The following is a 15,922-nucleotide window of genomic DNA, read 5'->3' on the forward strand; positions in this document are numbered from 1 at the left end:
ATAAATTCGGGTCATACTACTTAGGGACACGACTAACACAATTTAAAAAGATCGACCACACACTCCCCCATTTCGGAGGTAAGACACTCCCTCCTTTTTACAAAGAATGTGTAGGACTAGTAAACAAATACCCAGACACAATAAATAAACAATTAGACAGTAAACAGATATACAGAACAATAAACACACCAAACAAACGCAGAGAACAAGACCTAATGCACGCATCAGGACTAACATTAGATAACATGAGAGTGGCCTCAGAAAACTTACATAAACATGATACTTCTAGATACAGTAAGCATATAACATACAGACTGATGTTCAACGCCTTACCAACAAACACACACGCCCAGATGCGCCTTATGCCGAGCGCTTTGTCCAACACAAAATGTACACATTTTCACAAACTGCATTAAAACAAAAACACTGATTAGAGCCACAATAAACACAATACAAAAAACAATACGACAACCCATACATACAGAAATATCATTTAGACATAATATCATCCCCAAAACTGACAATGCAACACATGAAATAAACATACACATCCTAGCAGCAGCAAGACAAGCGATTTGGACTGCATGGATGGGTCAAGTACACAGACAAAACACCACTAATACCGACATGTCATTAATATTTCTTAACATAATACAAAAGAAATACAAAAACGATTTAGATAAAGAGAGAGAAACAAGATGGAACAAATATACCGACCTAATAGCACAATTCAGATAGATGACCTTCCACTGAGACATTTCAACTCTCTGCACCACACCCACAACCTGACCCTACCCCTCCCCTCCGCCCCCCCCCCCCTTGCTAGCTTTACAAACTCTATTTATACATATATTATTTACACCTCTATTATCGATAATTTACCTGACTGATCACTTACTATTATATATTCCTACCCCTAGTATTTAGTTATTCCTCCTTCCCTTACTTTTGCTGTAGTATTATCCTTTTCTATATTAACTTCCCCTTTCGCCCCCTCTACCACACTGATATAGCCATAACTTTTTCACCAACTTCACTGCCAAACAACCTAGTTACAAACAACGAGGTGCGTCCATGTCTATTCTTACCCCCCCCCCCCCCCCCTTTCTCTCTCAGCATTGATAATGATACACAACCCGATGAATCGATCATCCTTCTCCTAACTCTTCGGCCTCCGGAATAATATAATCAGAACCATTCTTTATATAACTAATTCTAACCTTTTCCTTTGTTTCTACCCCCCCCCCCCCCTCCCCCACACAGTACATCCAATCCTACCCCACATCTAGATAGATAATACAGACAGCCCCCTTCCCATCACCCTGATACAAACGGAGACGGAAAAGAATACCAACATAAACGACAGAAGATCTCGCCAAGGAAAAATGCAGAGTACCACCTTTTTTGTATTTTTATTTATCTGATTGCAAAACTATAGCTAGAGTAGAGAACACAGACCCTATTTCGGCTCTAAAAGATCATGTGGCAGATAAAACCATCTAATAATTAATGATACTAATACTAACATACAAAACAACATTCCCCCCCCCCCCCCCCTAAAAATTCCCACTTATACTAAACTCAACAAAATAACAATAACAAACCTCCAAGGAAAGGACGTGACACAAGTGTTTAGTAAGATATAATCCCCTTTTTTTTTTTATTTTTTTTTTTCCGATGCGGCCCCGGCGGACTCGGCGCAACGGCCCACGGCAGAGACGGCGCGGGGCAATGTGTGTGCCGCGCAGCATGCCGGAGGGGTCTAGTCCCGCCCAACCCGCCTGAAGCGCGGCTGAAACAATTGCGCTGCGGCGTCTAGACTGCCGTGGACCACATGTATGCAGATGAGATCAGTCGGGGCCGACTCGGAAAGAAGAATATTTACAATATTTATAATATTAAAACGTACACCTTGTACACCCACAGTCACAACTGCCCCCCCCCCCCACGATTCTAACCTCATCGAAAAATTAACTATATTCATAGAATAATAAAATAACCAATGCTGCATAGGGAAAGTCCACGTGCACAGTAGTTGAAGCAGCGAATGACGCTCGGCTAGAGAGCGGGAAAGTGGGTGGCCACCCTTGGACTCCTAAGGGAGCAAGGGAATAGGTTACTAACAAATTAATCAAAAGTTTTCCTTTTAAAAGCATAACCACCTTCATCACCAGTTCCAATCCACTCCCATAATTTAGCAATAGCCCAAGAACATCAACCGACCACAACAATTAATAAACCCACAAGACGTTTGACCCGTGTATTCACCATCCCAACAACAGAAGCAATTCAGAAACCTCCCCCCCCCCCCCCCCCACCGCCCCCCCCCCCCCCATCCAACCTAAAACCTAAACCCAAACTCATTTCCACAATAACCCCATATTACAGAAGTTCGAATATTCCGATCAGCTGATAGGCTGCAGCCTTTCAACTCCCACCAATCAAAACCCTCAGAATCCAACACCCCCCCCCCCCCCCCCCTACTAAACCTCTGTCAGTCCCAGACAATTTATCTAAACAACATTACAAACTGCCCTGAATCATCAATAAACCGATTGGTACAGGATCTCTGTCATCCACCAATCGCAACACATTTTATCTACTCTCCACATCCAACCATGAACAGCTATTTAATTGTTAATTTAAATCATCTAAAAAAAAAAGTAACAAAATTTATTACAACCCACCAACCCAATATAACCTCTAACTGACCAACTGCCCAATTAACCCCCCACCCTCCATGAACGCGTTAGGCAACATTAATATTTCAACCATTATATCATTTATAAAAATTTAAAAAAAAAGAAGCAGTTAATGCCAATTCCTTCCTACTGCTACTACTACTAAACACATAATAATTAACCTAACAAATACAATTTTTACTAATTAAGAGGTTCATTAGATAGGATGGCCTGGGACTAAAAAAAAAAATAATTCATTCATTGATCCATTCATTGCTACACGCCTATAGAATACGATACAAAAGAATGATATGTTCCATTGTTCCTGAATAAAGACTTCATCATTATACATCCTGACCTTTGTTGTTTGATCGCCTCCACTACCCTGGAGTGGATGGGCTAGGACTCGGGTAGACTATGGTGTCTCCGGACTTGACTGTGGTGTGTGCTCTTCACTCATGAAATCAACTCCCTACTTCTACTTCTGACACATGAAGTCATGCTACTATCACTAACAGTAGTACTAAACTGTCACTTCATTGTCTCGATCTATCTTCCTCACTTGAGCACCACCGCCGCAGTTACAGTCTGGAACTCTTAAGTCGACCCCGGGACCGAATCCATCCACTCCCACGGCCTCTACACTCTGCTAATACTACTACTACTACTCGCCGGCATCAACTACCCGGTTGTCTCCATCAGTATCATACTCGCCGGCATCAACTACCCGGTTGTCTCCATCAGTATCACACTCGCCGGCATCAACTACCCGGTTGTCTCCATCAGTATCACACTCGCCGGCATCAACTACCCGGTTGTCTCCATCAGTATCACACTCGCCGGCATCAACTGCCCGGTTGTCTCCATCAGTATCACACTCGCCGGCATCAACTACCCGGTTGTCTCCATCAGTATCACACTCGCCGGCATCAACTACCCGGTTGTCTCCATCAGTATCACACTCGCCGGCATCAACTACCCGGTTGTCTCCATCAGTATCACACTCGCCGGCATCAACTATCCGGTTGTCTCCATCAGTATCACACTCGCCGGCATCAACTACCCGGTTGTCTCCATCAGTATCACACTCGCCGGCATCAACTACCCGGTTGTCTCCATCAGTATCACACTCGCCGGCATCAACTACCCGGTTGTCTCCATCAGTATCACACTCGCCGGCATCAACTACCCGGTTGTCTCCATCAGTATCACACTCGCCGGCATCAACTACCCGGTTGTCTGACTTTATTACACATACATGCATAATATTTATATTGGAGGGAGAAAATAGGGGGAGGGGAGGGGGGGGGTTAGAGAAAGAGAGAGAAAAAAGGATGGGAGAAAGTGAGAGAGGGATGGAGAGAGAGAGAGAGAGAGAGAGAGAGAGAGAGGGAGGGAGAAAGGCAGAGAGTGAGAGAGAGAGAGAGAGAGAGAAAGTCAGAAAGAATGGGAGAGAGAGAGAGAGGCAGAGAGTGGGATATATCTATATAATATATATATATATATATTATTATTATTATTATTATTATTATTATTATTATTATTATTATTATTATTATTATTATTATTATTATTATTATTATTATTATTATTATTATTATTATTATTATTATTATTATTATTATTATTATTATTATTATTATTATTATTATTATTATTATTATTATTATTATTATTATTATTATTATTATTATTATTACTAAATATCGTCATCATCATCATTATCACCATCATCATCATAATCCTCATCATCATTATCACCATCATCATCATCATCATCATCATCATCATCATCATTATTATCTTTATCCTTATATTCATTCTACAGTTAGAGCAGAGTTTGAAGAGTGCTGTTCCGGGACTCCCGAGAGTGGTGAACCATTTGACACATGTGTGAAAAACCCTGGTCATCAGAATTTTATTCCCGTAAAGGAATTAAAAAACCTGCCAGAAGAGTGGAGAACGGATGGTTGTATGGAATCTATCAAAGAACGCATTGACCGGACAGTGAAAAATTGTGGTGAAATATGTCAGTGAAAAGAGGCCGGATTACTTTCCATATACGACTAAACCATATCCGAATGCCAACCAGCGTGGACGCCGAGTAAAGGGTATTTTTGGAACAGGATTCATATACAAGTGTAGATCAGTCCCTGACAAAGCCTGCCCTTGCATGGATTGCCGTAACAGCGGTGATCCAAAGAAAGGCTATACGGAGTTCAAAGTGAGGACAGCAACACATGTTGTATTTGACGAGCTTGAGTTAGAGAAAACGACAATTGAGTTATTTTTTGACTCTCCAGATAGGGATGGAGTGAAATATATCAAGGGGGTTTCAATTCTTGATTTACGTGGTGATGAATATAATGATTATCAGCATGATGATGATGATGATGATAATCAATGTATTATATCTACTAATGTGGTAAAGCGATGTAGGGATGATGTGACGTATTTAAGGTGTGTTAGTCATGATCATTTTGACTTACCTTTTAGGCACAGTATCCTGCCTTCCCAGGACATACCAAAAGGCTATATAATATCCCATCCCCATGGAGGTAGCAAGCACATTACAATTGGAGATTTTACAAAAATTGAACTGCCATTCCAATATACTGATACATCTGACGGAAAAATTGATCTGCCATTGGAATATGTTGCAGATTTGACACAAATAGATAGGAAGTCACTAGTAGGGGAAGACGAGATCGATAAATACAAAGTCATTAAATGTAATGACGTGGCGTTAGTTCGAGTGCCCGAGAGTTCCTTTGAGATTATAAAAGATTTTTTCTTAAATTTATGAATGAATCAGGGTATAAATCCTTTGGTGGGTTTGACTTCTATGTCGGTGGCCTACATTGTTTAATCCCACGAGATGTTGATTGGCGTTATCCGTATGACCATCTGTATCGACGTTGTATGGATTTTCCTCCAGACACAATATTTTATTTTAAAGAATTTAACCAATCTTTCTGCTTACCTGAATTGGAAATTGGGTCTGATGACATCCCATTGACAAGTTGCTATGACATTGACACGTGTCCAGGGTCCAGTGGTGCCCCGGTTTTAGGGTATCGTAATCGTTATTCTCCTGATAATGCACATACTCATTCTGGCAGTTTAGGAATCCGAACCAACATCAGTACAATCCATTACTCGTTACATTGGTAAAATGTCTCACCGTACGCGGGTGTTTAATGAGTAACCAACCTTTAACAGCGTTGTGTCTGCCGTAAAAAGAATATGTAATACTGCCTACAAGGCGTCATGTCACGTCTTACATGTTAAGTGTCACCATTGGCTTGGGACCCCCTGTAAAGTGCTTTGAGCACGTTGATTAGAGATTGCTCTATAAAATGCTGTAGGTTTTATATTTAAAAATTGTTTTATCAGCTGTGCTTAGTGCCTCGTTTCCAAAGTGTGGGAAACCTGTCAGTGTATTGGACAACACAACACATGATTTGGCCAACCAAGTATGGAGAAATGATATTTTATGTCAGAACAAACGTTGTAGAAAATTACTGGTTTTTAATAGAGACAGAGAGGTCGTGACGTCACACCTTCTACTCTTCTGGTTCCAAACTCCCTAGAAGTGTGTGTGTTTGTGTAGCCAGTGTTTCGGAGGATTAATAAGGAATAGGTTATCTATTGACTCAAAAGGTAGCCGAAATAGTTTGAACAGAATTTCTAACGATTCACGTAAGAGAAGTAAAAAGAAGTAATCCTACAGAGCCATTAGGCTCGTGGAGTCAGAGCTCTATCCCGGTTTCTACAGCGTGAAATGGACAATAGCAATTGCCTGATACCCTTTGGATAGGACGTTGTTTATGGCAAAGTACTTTCCGCCAGATCAAACAGGCCTCGCTACCCAATCACTGCTTGGAGGACAAGGGGGTCAGAAAAAGTTTCGACTGTACCCTGGATCGATCTCGGTCCGCTTTGATTGTGAAGCGAGTGCTCTACCAACTGAACTATCGGACCCCCCCCCCCCCCCCCCCCAATAATAATAAAAGTAACACAACATTATCACAATAACCTACTTGACAATTCAGTTTTATGACTTGTCTTGAAAATTGTATTCCATTTGATGTTTTAGGTAATTATTGGCTATATCGGTTCATTGACCAGCGTCAACGTATACATATATACAGGTCTGACTCCCGGACCCGATTATGGGCCTAGTTTAACATTGTGGAAATCGACAATATTTTGCGTCACTTTTCATTTTGAGATTCCCATTACAACAATGAGCCCATAAGGAATTGGGTTGTCAGACCTGCAAGTAAGTACACGTCGATCAGGGTCTAGACATTCTATCCGATGACAGATTTTTCTCACATATTTTGGGTCAGATTTTCCAATTTTCTAAATAGAAACGAAATCTATTCCAATTGATTGGTAGCTCTGTATTCAAGGATTCAGATTTTGATGTTTGGACATTTATCGACATATTCGCTTCTTTTTAAATGTACTTAAGTACTAAAATAGTTCTGCTGGGTCAATATTAATTGAATGATATAAGATTCTTACATTCTTGCTTTTTGTAATTCCGGACGTGTTCTTAACCGTTGCACGAGCTTGCGAGTACGTGCTGGGAACAACGTTGTCACATTTTGTGCTAATTCTATCAACCTTATGAAAATGGTGGGGAACAGACAATGTCAACATTTACACACTCAGTCAGAGAATATTGGAATAGAAAACTGGAAGGCTGGTTTTTGGTGGGATTTATTTTCTTATTGTCTTTTTGACTTCCTCTGTCACTGTTGCATACACACTTTTTAAGATCGTTACAATTCTGTGAGAAAATTTCTCTTCATGAAGAAATCATGAATCAAATTATCAAAAGTTATAAAGTTTGTTTGTTTGTATTTATGTGTGTGTGTGTGTGTGTGTGTGTCTTTGTGTGAGTAAATAACTTTGTTTATTCACATTATTTTTTTTTGGGTTTGTGTTATTTTAAAATTCCTTAATTAAATATGAAAATTGATTTAAAAAGTACTATAAAATATGTTCCACCTTTATACAGTATGAATATATTGGTGTTGAAGTACATAGAATTCAAATTTCAAATGCTTTCTTTTCTTTATATATATATATATATATATATATATATATATATAATACATTTAAAGTAATAATTATGGTTATTTAAATACAACATTGTTTCAAGTGTTAGCTCTCATCACTATTATTTTATGTTTTTTTCTTTATACATTATAAAGTATATTGGTGTTGAATTAGATTAAATTCTAATTTCATCTGAGTCTGTTGTCATATTATATATATATATATATATATATATATATATATATATATATATATATATGTATATATATAATATATATATATATTATATATATATATATATATATATATATATATATATATATATATATATATATATATATATATATATATATATATATATATATATATATATATTGAAATTGATGTATATATGATATGCTTCTGATTAAAATATAATTCAATTTTCAATTACTTACAGAATTGAAACAAAATTTTATTTTTTATATTTACTGATAAATATGCCTATGAATTTCGTTGTTAATTTCCTTGACTGTGGCCTCTAAGAAAATATCATTTATATTTCATTTGTTTCATATTTATATCAAATCATAGCCCAGTGAAATTGTTTCTAGAGACTTATTGGTGGCCTCTAACATAAATATCATTTATATTTCATTTGGTTTCCATTTTATATACAAATCATAGCCCAGTGAAATTGTTCTATGAGACTTATTGGTGGCCTCTAACATAAATATCATTTATATTTCATTTGGTTTCCATTTTTATATACAAATCATAGCCCAGTGAAATTGTTCTAAGAGACTTATTGGTGGCCTCTAAGATAAATATCATTTATATTTCATTTGGTTTCCATTTTATATAGAAATCATAGCCCAGTGAAATTGTTATATGAGACTTATTGGTGGCCTCTAACATAAATATCATTTATATTTCATTTGGTTTCCATTTTATATACAAATCATAGCCCAGTGAAATTGTTCTCTGAGACTTATTGGTGGCCTCTAACATAAATATCATTTATATTTCATTTGGTTTCCATTTTAAATACAAATCATAGCCCAGTAAAATTGTTCTCTGAGACTTATTGGTGGCCTCTAACATAAATATCATTTATATTTCATTTGGTTTCCATTTTATATATACAAATCATAGCCCAGTAAAATTGTTCTCTGAGACTTATTGGTGGCCTCTAACATAAATATCATTTATATTTCATTTGTTTCCATTTTGATATACAAATCATAGCCCAGTAAAATTGTTCTAAGAGACTTTTGTTCGATTTGCCTAAAGGATAATCTTTAATTAAATGAATAAAAATATATCACGTATTTATATCAAATAATACATTTGACAAATTTCTATTGATAGATGTCCTGTATTGTAAACAGTGCTTGATAAATTCATTCATTTAATGCATACTATGTGGAGTAAAAGAATGGACGAGTTAGAATCACATCGATAATTCATGACGTCATTCTGGTCTAATTATAGATGTTTTAAGTAAAGGTTGTACTAACCCGTTTTGGAACAAGATGGGAGATTACTGTTAGAGAGTGGAAGATTGATTACGTTAGTTATAGATGGAACAAGATGGGAGATTACTGTTAGAGAGTGGAAGATTGATTACGTTAGTTATAGATGGAACAAGATGAGAGATTACTGTTAGAGAGTGGAAGATTGATTACTTTAGTTATAGATGTAACAAGATGGGAAATTACTGTTAGAGAGTGGATGATTGATTACTTTAATTATAGATGGAACAAGATGGGAGATTACTGTTAGAGAGTGGAAGATTGATTACGTTAGTTATAGATGGAACAAGATGGGAGATTATTGTTAGAGAGTGAAAGATTGATTACTTTAATTATAGATGGAACAAGATGGGAGATTACTGTTAGAGAGTGGAAGATTGATTACTTTAATTATAGATGGAACAAGGTGGGAGATTACTGTTAGAGAGTGGAAGATTGATTACGTTAGTTATAGATGGAACAAGATGGGAGATTACTGTTAGAGAGTGGAAGATGATTACTTTAATTATAGTATGGAACAAGATGGGAGATTACTGTTAGAGAGTGGAAGATTGATTACGTTAGTTATAGATGGAACAAGATGGGAGATTACTGTTAGAAAGTGGAAGATTGATTACTTTAGTTATAGATGGAACAAGATGGGAGATTACTGTTAGAGAGTGGAAGATTGATTACTTTAGTTATAGATGGAACAAGATGGGAGATTACTGTTAGAGAGTGGAAGATTGATTACTATTAATTATAGATGGAACAAGATGGGAGATTACTGTTAGAGAGTGGAAGATTGATTACGTTAGTTATAGATGGAACAAGATGGGAGATTACTGTTAGAGAGTGGAAGATTGATTACGTTAGTTATAGATGGAATAAGATGGGATTACTGGAGATTACTGTTAGAGAGTGGAAGATTGATTACGTTAGTTATAGATGGAATAAGATGGGATTACTGGAGATTGCTGTTAGAGAGTGGAAGATTGATTACGTTAGTTATAGATGGAATAAGATGGGATTACTGGAGATTGCTGTTAGAGAGTGGAAGATTGATTACGTTAGTTAGTAGATGAGAATAGATGATTACTGGAGATTGCTGTTAGAGAGTGGAAGATTGATTACGTTAGTTATAGATGGAACAAGATGGGAGATTACTGTTAGAGAGTGGAAGATTGATTACGTTAGTTATAGATGGAATAAGATGGGATTACTGGAGATTACTGTTAGAGAGTGGAAGATTGATTACGTTAGTTATAGATGGAACAAGATGGGAGATTACTGTTAGAGAGTGGAAGATTGATTACGTTAGTTATAGATGGAACAAGATGGGAGATTACTGTTAGAGAGTGGAAGATTGATTACGTTAGTTATAGATGGAATAAGATGGGATTACTGGAGATTACTGTTAGAGAGTGGAAGATTGATTACGTTAGTTATAGATGGAACAAGATGGGAGATTACTGTTAGAGAGTGGAAGATTGATTACGTTAGTTATAGATGGAATAAGATGGGATTACTGGAGATTACTGTTAGAGAGGGGAAGATTGATTACGTTAGTTATAGATGGAATAAGATGGGATTACTGAGATTGCTGTTAGAGAGTGGATAATTGATTACGTTAGTTATAGATGGAATAAGATGGGATTACTGGAGATTGCTGTTAGAGAGTGGAAGATTGATTACGTTAGTTATAGATGGAATAAGATGGGATTACTGGAGATTGCTGTTAGAGAGTGGAAGATTGATTACGTTAGTTATAGATGGAATAAGATGGGATTACTGGAGATTGCTGTTAGAGAGTGGAAGATTGATTACGTTAGTTATAGATGGAATAAGATGGGATTACTGGAGATTGCTGTTAGAGAGTGGAAGATTGATTACGTTAGTTATAGATGGAACAAGACATGTTTACACATACAGACAATGTTTGCTGATAATGGATAAAGCTTTCGAGATTTCAGCGGTGCTTTTGGAATCAGATGTTTCTCCTCATAAATTGATCATGTATTTATCTAAAATTGTAAAGTCTATTGCCCAAAAAGGAATCTATTTCATTGTTGTTATCATAGATGTCACGTTTTTATTCTAATTCTATCAACCTTATAAATAAGGTGGGGAACAAACTATGTAAACTATTCCACTCTCAGTCAGAGAATATTGGAATAGAAAACTGGAAGGCTGGTTTTTGGCGGTTTATTTTCTTGTAATTTTCTCTTTTATTTCATCCGTCATTGTTTTTTACACACTTTTTAAGATCGGTACAATTCAGAGAGAAAATTTCTCTTGATGAAGAAATAATTAATAAAAATCCTTTACTTTGTAGTTACACTGTTTGTCTGTATGTATGTGTGTGTGCGTGTGTGTGTGTGTGTGTGTGTGTGTGTGCATCTTTGTTTGTGTGTAGATAAAGAGGTATAACGTTACCTATTCTAAATTTGTAATGTTTTTCTGTCATTTAAAAAATTCTCAATAAAATATGAAAACTGATTTTAAAAATGTCTATACACGTTGATTCTTTATAATTTATACAATATAAGATACACTATCTATCCTATACTATCTATATTTACAACTTTCATAAACAAAGCAGCGTGTTTACATTTGTTAAAAAATATCCAATCGTTGTACAGCAGCAAGTCATGTGATTGATGCCTCGGTCGGAAAAAATAAACTATAGATGCTGTGTGTTTGGCTAAGAAACTCACAATACTGCCATGCGGAAATAGAATAGATAAATAAATGATATAAAATTCCCTTTATTCATCCCATTGGGGACATTTGTCTCTAGGGTCTATTCCAAGGGAAGACTGGAATGACCCAGGCGTCAGCCACAGTGCAGCGCCGCAAATTGAGCTAGGGCAGCAGCAGCGCGAGGTGACTTGCTCAAGGCCACACAGCGCAACGGCGGGTGATCAAACTCGGTACCTTTCGGGTACGAAGCAGAGAACATGCCGCTGATCCACGCTGCTCCTAAATATAAGGCACCAACACAGAAAACTATGTATAACCTTGAACGTTTATAGTCTGGTTAATACAGTTGAATGAGAATTACGAGAACAAAGACATGAGTGACGTCAACTGCGTTCTATCTATAGATCGCTCCAGTTAGATTTGAAAATGAAAGGAAAAATCAACGAGTACATAACATACTAGAAACGCACATTGTTTTGGTAAATTGAATACGCATTAGGTTCTCGTCAATATTAATGTTATGGGTTCAGATAGAACACTCACAACATCCACCATTCGTATAAAACGCAACAAAACAGAAAGCTGAGTGAAACCTCTATAGATAGATCTATAGTCTGATTGTTAGAATTCAGTGATGACCTTCCATAGTGGGCAGGGAGACATTTACTGTGTCTTCTATCCCCCTATATCTCTGGGTGGGGTTCCTGACCGCCCATAGTGGGCAGGGAGACATTTACTGTGTTCTATCCGCCTATATCTCTGAGTGGGGTTCTGACCTCCCATAGTGGGCAGGGAGACATTTACTGTGTCTTCTATCCCCCTATATCTCTGGGTGGGGTTCCTGACCTCCCATAGTGGGCAGGGAGGCATTTACTGTGTCTTCTATCCCCTTATATCTCCGGGTGGGGTTCTTGACCTCCCATAATTGGCAGGGAGGCATTTACTATGTCTTCTATCCCCCTATATCTCTGGGTGGGGTTCCTGACCTCCCATAGTGGGCAGGGAGACATTTACTGTGTCTTCTATCCCCCTATATCTCTGGGTGGGGTTCCTGACCTCCCATAGTGGGCAGGAGGTACTTTGCTGTGTCTTCTATCCCCCTATATCACTGTGGGTTCTGACCTCCATAGTGGCAGGGAGCATTTACTGTGTCTTCTATCCCTATATTTGTTTTCACTGCTTTCTGTCTTGTCTGGGAATGAGATTACTTGGTTTTGTCCGGGCCCTGGCCGGATACCCTGGTTGAGAGGAAAACAGTCAAATTTATAGTGAGATTTGGAAGATGATATTTGTTTTTCCTTGTAAATCATCTCTCTGTTAGGAACTGTATTATGTTTTGTATACATAATATGATATATGGTTTGTAAACATTTGAGTGTGTTCCTCATAGTAGGGACCTGTGCTTGTGTCTGGGTGAGACTTTTAAGTGATCTCAAACTAAGTAGAACTTTGATTGTTTGCTCTTGGAATCTAAATCTGTTCCCTATTTGAACCAATTCCCCTTCGTCTTCCCTTTTTTTATGTGCTTTCATTGTAATTCTAGAACTTTTACTTTTCAATTTTCTTCCTTTTTACTGGCGATGATATGACCTTAATGTGTTGCAAGCGCCGTAAAACCCTTAAAACAAACATTAGAATTTAGAGAGAACTTGTCATAAAAATGGCTGGCTAAATACTCGTACAATAACGAGGAGCACAGTGACGTCAGTTTCACTCTATCTATAGAGCGACATCCACTAAACGTGCCCAAAGCGCTTTACAAAGAGCCGCTACAAGCCAAAAAAAATAGAATTTTTCCTCACACGTTTGAGATGGAAAGTTCTCGACTTCGAAATAGGGAAAAAGGTGGACGATTCTCCAAGAACAAAACATTTCTAATTTAACTCATCAGCTATCCCCCCCCCCCCCTCCCTTTTCCCATCCCCTTTCCCCATAAAGATTTAACTGCTTTCGAAAACGATTTATTCATCTCATCCCATTACTCTCTCTCTCTCTCTCCTCTCTCTCTCTCTCTCTCTCTTCTCTCTCTCTCTCTCTCTCTCCTCTCTCTCTCTCTCTCTCTCTCTCTCTCTCTCTCTTTGCCTTTCCTTCCCATGCACGCACGCACACCAACAAACACACACCCACACACAACACACCAAACACACACATCTTTATCTATACTGATTTTACTGTAATTACAATGTAATACACATAACATATTTCGTGTTTGCCTGAAGAAGGCCAAAGGCCGAAACGTCATTGGTTTATGTTGTTTCCTTATATTATATGAGTCCCATTCACTCCTTTGCCTTTCCCTCCATTTTATTGACTCATCTGGGCACCTCATAGTTTTCCATTTGTGACCCATCGTCTCAAAACGGTATAATGTCGGAACGAACAACCAGATGCTTAAAACCGAATTTGATTTTAAAACTGGTCAAAAATATAAATTGTTGGCATCAGCACCCAAAAATAGCGGTGCCATTCTCCTCAATAAATCATGTATTATAGACTCAACGTAAGTCTGATATTTCTGGTATAAATTCAATTTTCAACATCTTAACCATCCCGACTTCATACCGTTTTGAGGCGAAGGGTCACAGTTATTTGATATTATCCCATCATTAAATATGATTCAATAGTATGATGTCACGTCGCCCAGCAACGAGCACCGTGTTTCTAAACAAAGAAAATCGGTCCTTTTTATTCTTCATGCTGGCTAGAACTTTTTCACATTATGTCATGTGATCAGAAGGTATAAAAGTCAAAACATGATCAGATATATAATGGTTTTTCTCCTTTGGATACACTTATATGCTGGTCGGAGAAGTATTTCATCTGGGTGGTGTTCCTGAGCTCCCATAGCGGGCAGGGGAGTAAATGCTGTGTCTTCTATCCCCTTATATCTGTTTTCCAACATGCTTTCTGTCTTTGTCTTGGAATGAGATTACTTGGTTTTGTCCTGGCCCTGGCTGGAGTCCTAGCTATGAGGGAAAAAGTCAAATGCATAGTTATTGTTTTGGGAGATTATATTTTTTGTCCTTCTAAATCATCTTTCTGTTATGTATTATTGTATTTGTTATTTTCAACGTATAATGTAAGCATTTGAGTGTTTTCCTCTGTTGGATTTTGTGCTTGTGTCCGGATAAGACTTATAGGTGATCCCAAACTAAGTACATTGGTTGGTGGTATGCTCTTGGAATCTACATCTGATCCCTATTTGTTCCCAGTTCCCATATGTCTTACTTTTTCTTGGGTGCTTTAACTGTAATTCTATAACTTTTTACTATCCCATTTTCTTCCATTTTACTGGCGCTGATATGACCTAAATGTGTTGCAAGCACCCGTAAAACCCTAAAAAACATAAAACAAACAAGTATTTTATAAGGGCGTCCGCCATTGTCTCGATAGTTTAGAACCAGTTTACCTAGATACTATGCGTCATGAGGGAAGTGACGTCATGACTGTGGAATCCAATTGTACCTGGCCGAATTGAACATATTTAGTTTTACCTTTTATGCTGATTATCATAATAAAAATCCACCGAAAGCCGTTGGTGGGTAAAAAAAAAATTATTGATAAATAAATATTTGACTGCCAATGTGCGATATTTTAATAATTACAACAGTTGCTAGAGTGCTAAAACTGTCATCTGTTTTTTAAAACTTTTTGTCAGGAGGTGTTGCCAGGATGGTGGATATACAGCCAAATTTGAGGGGGGGGGGGGGGGGGGGGGGTTAGCGGATGGCGGATTTTTGATGATCTATATACCCATTTTAAAAGTAAAAGTGTAGCAATCAAATCTAATTATTTATTCCCCCCCCCCCCCCCTTAAAGCGACTTTTAGGAGAAACTATCATGAATGTACTGTTGGCGTTGATCTATATTACAAAAACTTAATTCAGGTTAACCGGTGTGAAAACAATACCCGACAGTCTAACTCCCGTTTAAATAAAATAATAAAACAATAAATAAATATTCCCTTCGCAG

At 37.6% G+C, this 15,922-nt stretch overlaps 1 protein-coding gene across 13 annotated transcripts in view; it reads left to right on the top strand.

Annotated features, from left to right (window-relative positions):
- The window catches only part of LOC144980353 (uncharacterized), a 79,867-nt gene extending 72,210 nt beyond the window's left edge, over nt 1-7,657 (top strand). For 9 of the 13 annotated variants that reach the window (XM_078928029.1, XM_078928035.1, XM_078928033.1 and 6 more), the window contains one exon: nt 4,510-7,657. In XM_078928029.1, coding sequence (XP_078784155.1) covers nt 4,510-4,718 — 209 coding nt within the window. In that variant the 3' untranslated portion in view covers nt 4,719-7,657. Of the gene's footprint in view, nt 1-1,263; nt 3,031-4,509 lie in introns of those variants that run through there. The other 4 variants (XR_013646872.1, XR_013646869.1, XR_013646870.1 and 1 more) reach the window with 2 other exon arrangements.
- Nucleotides 7,658-15,922: the final 8,265 nt, after the last annotated feature.

This window comes from Berghia stephanieae, chromosome 9 (assembly GCF_034508935.2).
Source record: "Berghia stephanieae isolate SIO BIC M18660-M18661 chromosome 9, UCSD_Bste_1.3, whole genome shotgun sequence".
In the NCBI taxonomy this organism is placed as follows: domain Eukaryota; kingdom Metazoa; phylum Mollusca; class Gastropoda; order Nudibranchia; family Aeolidiidae; genus Berghia; species Berghia stephanieae.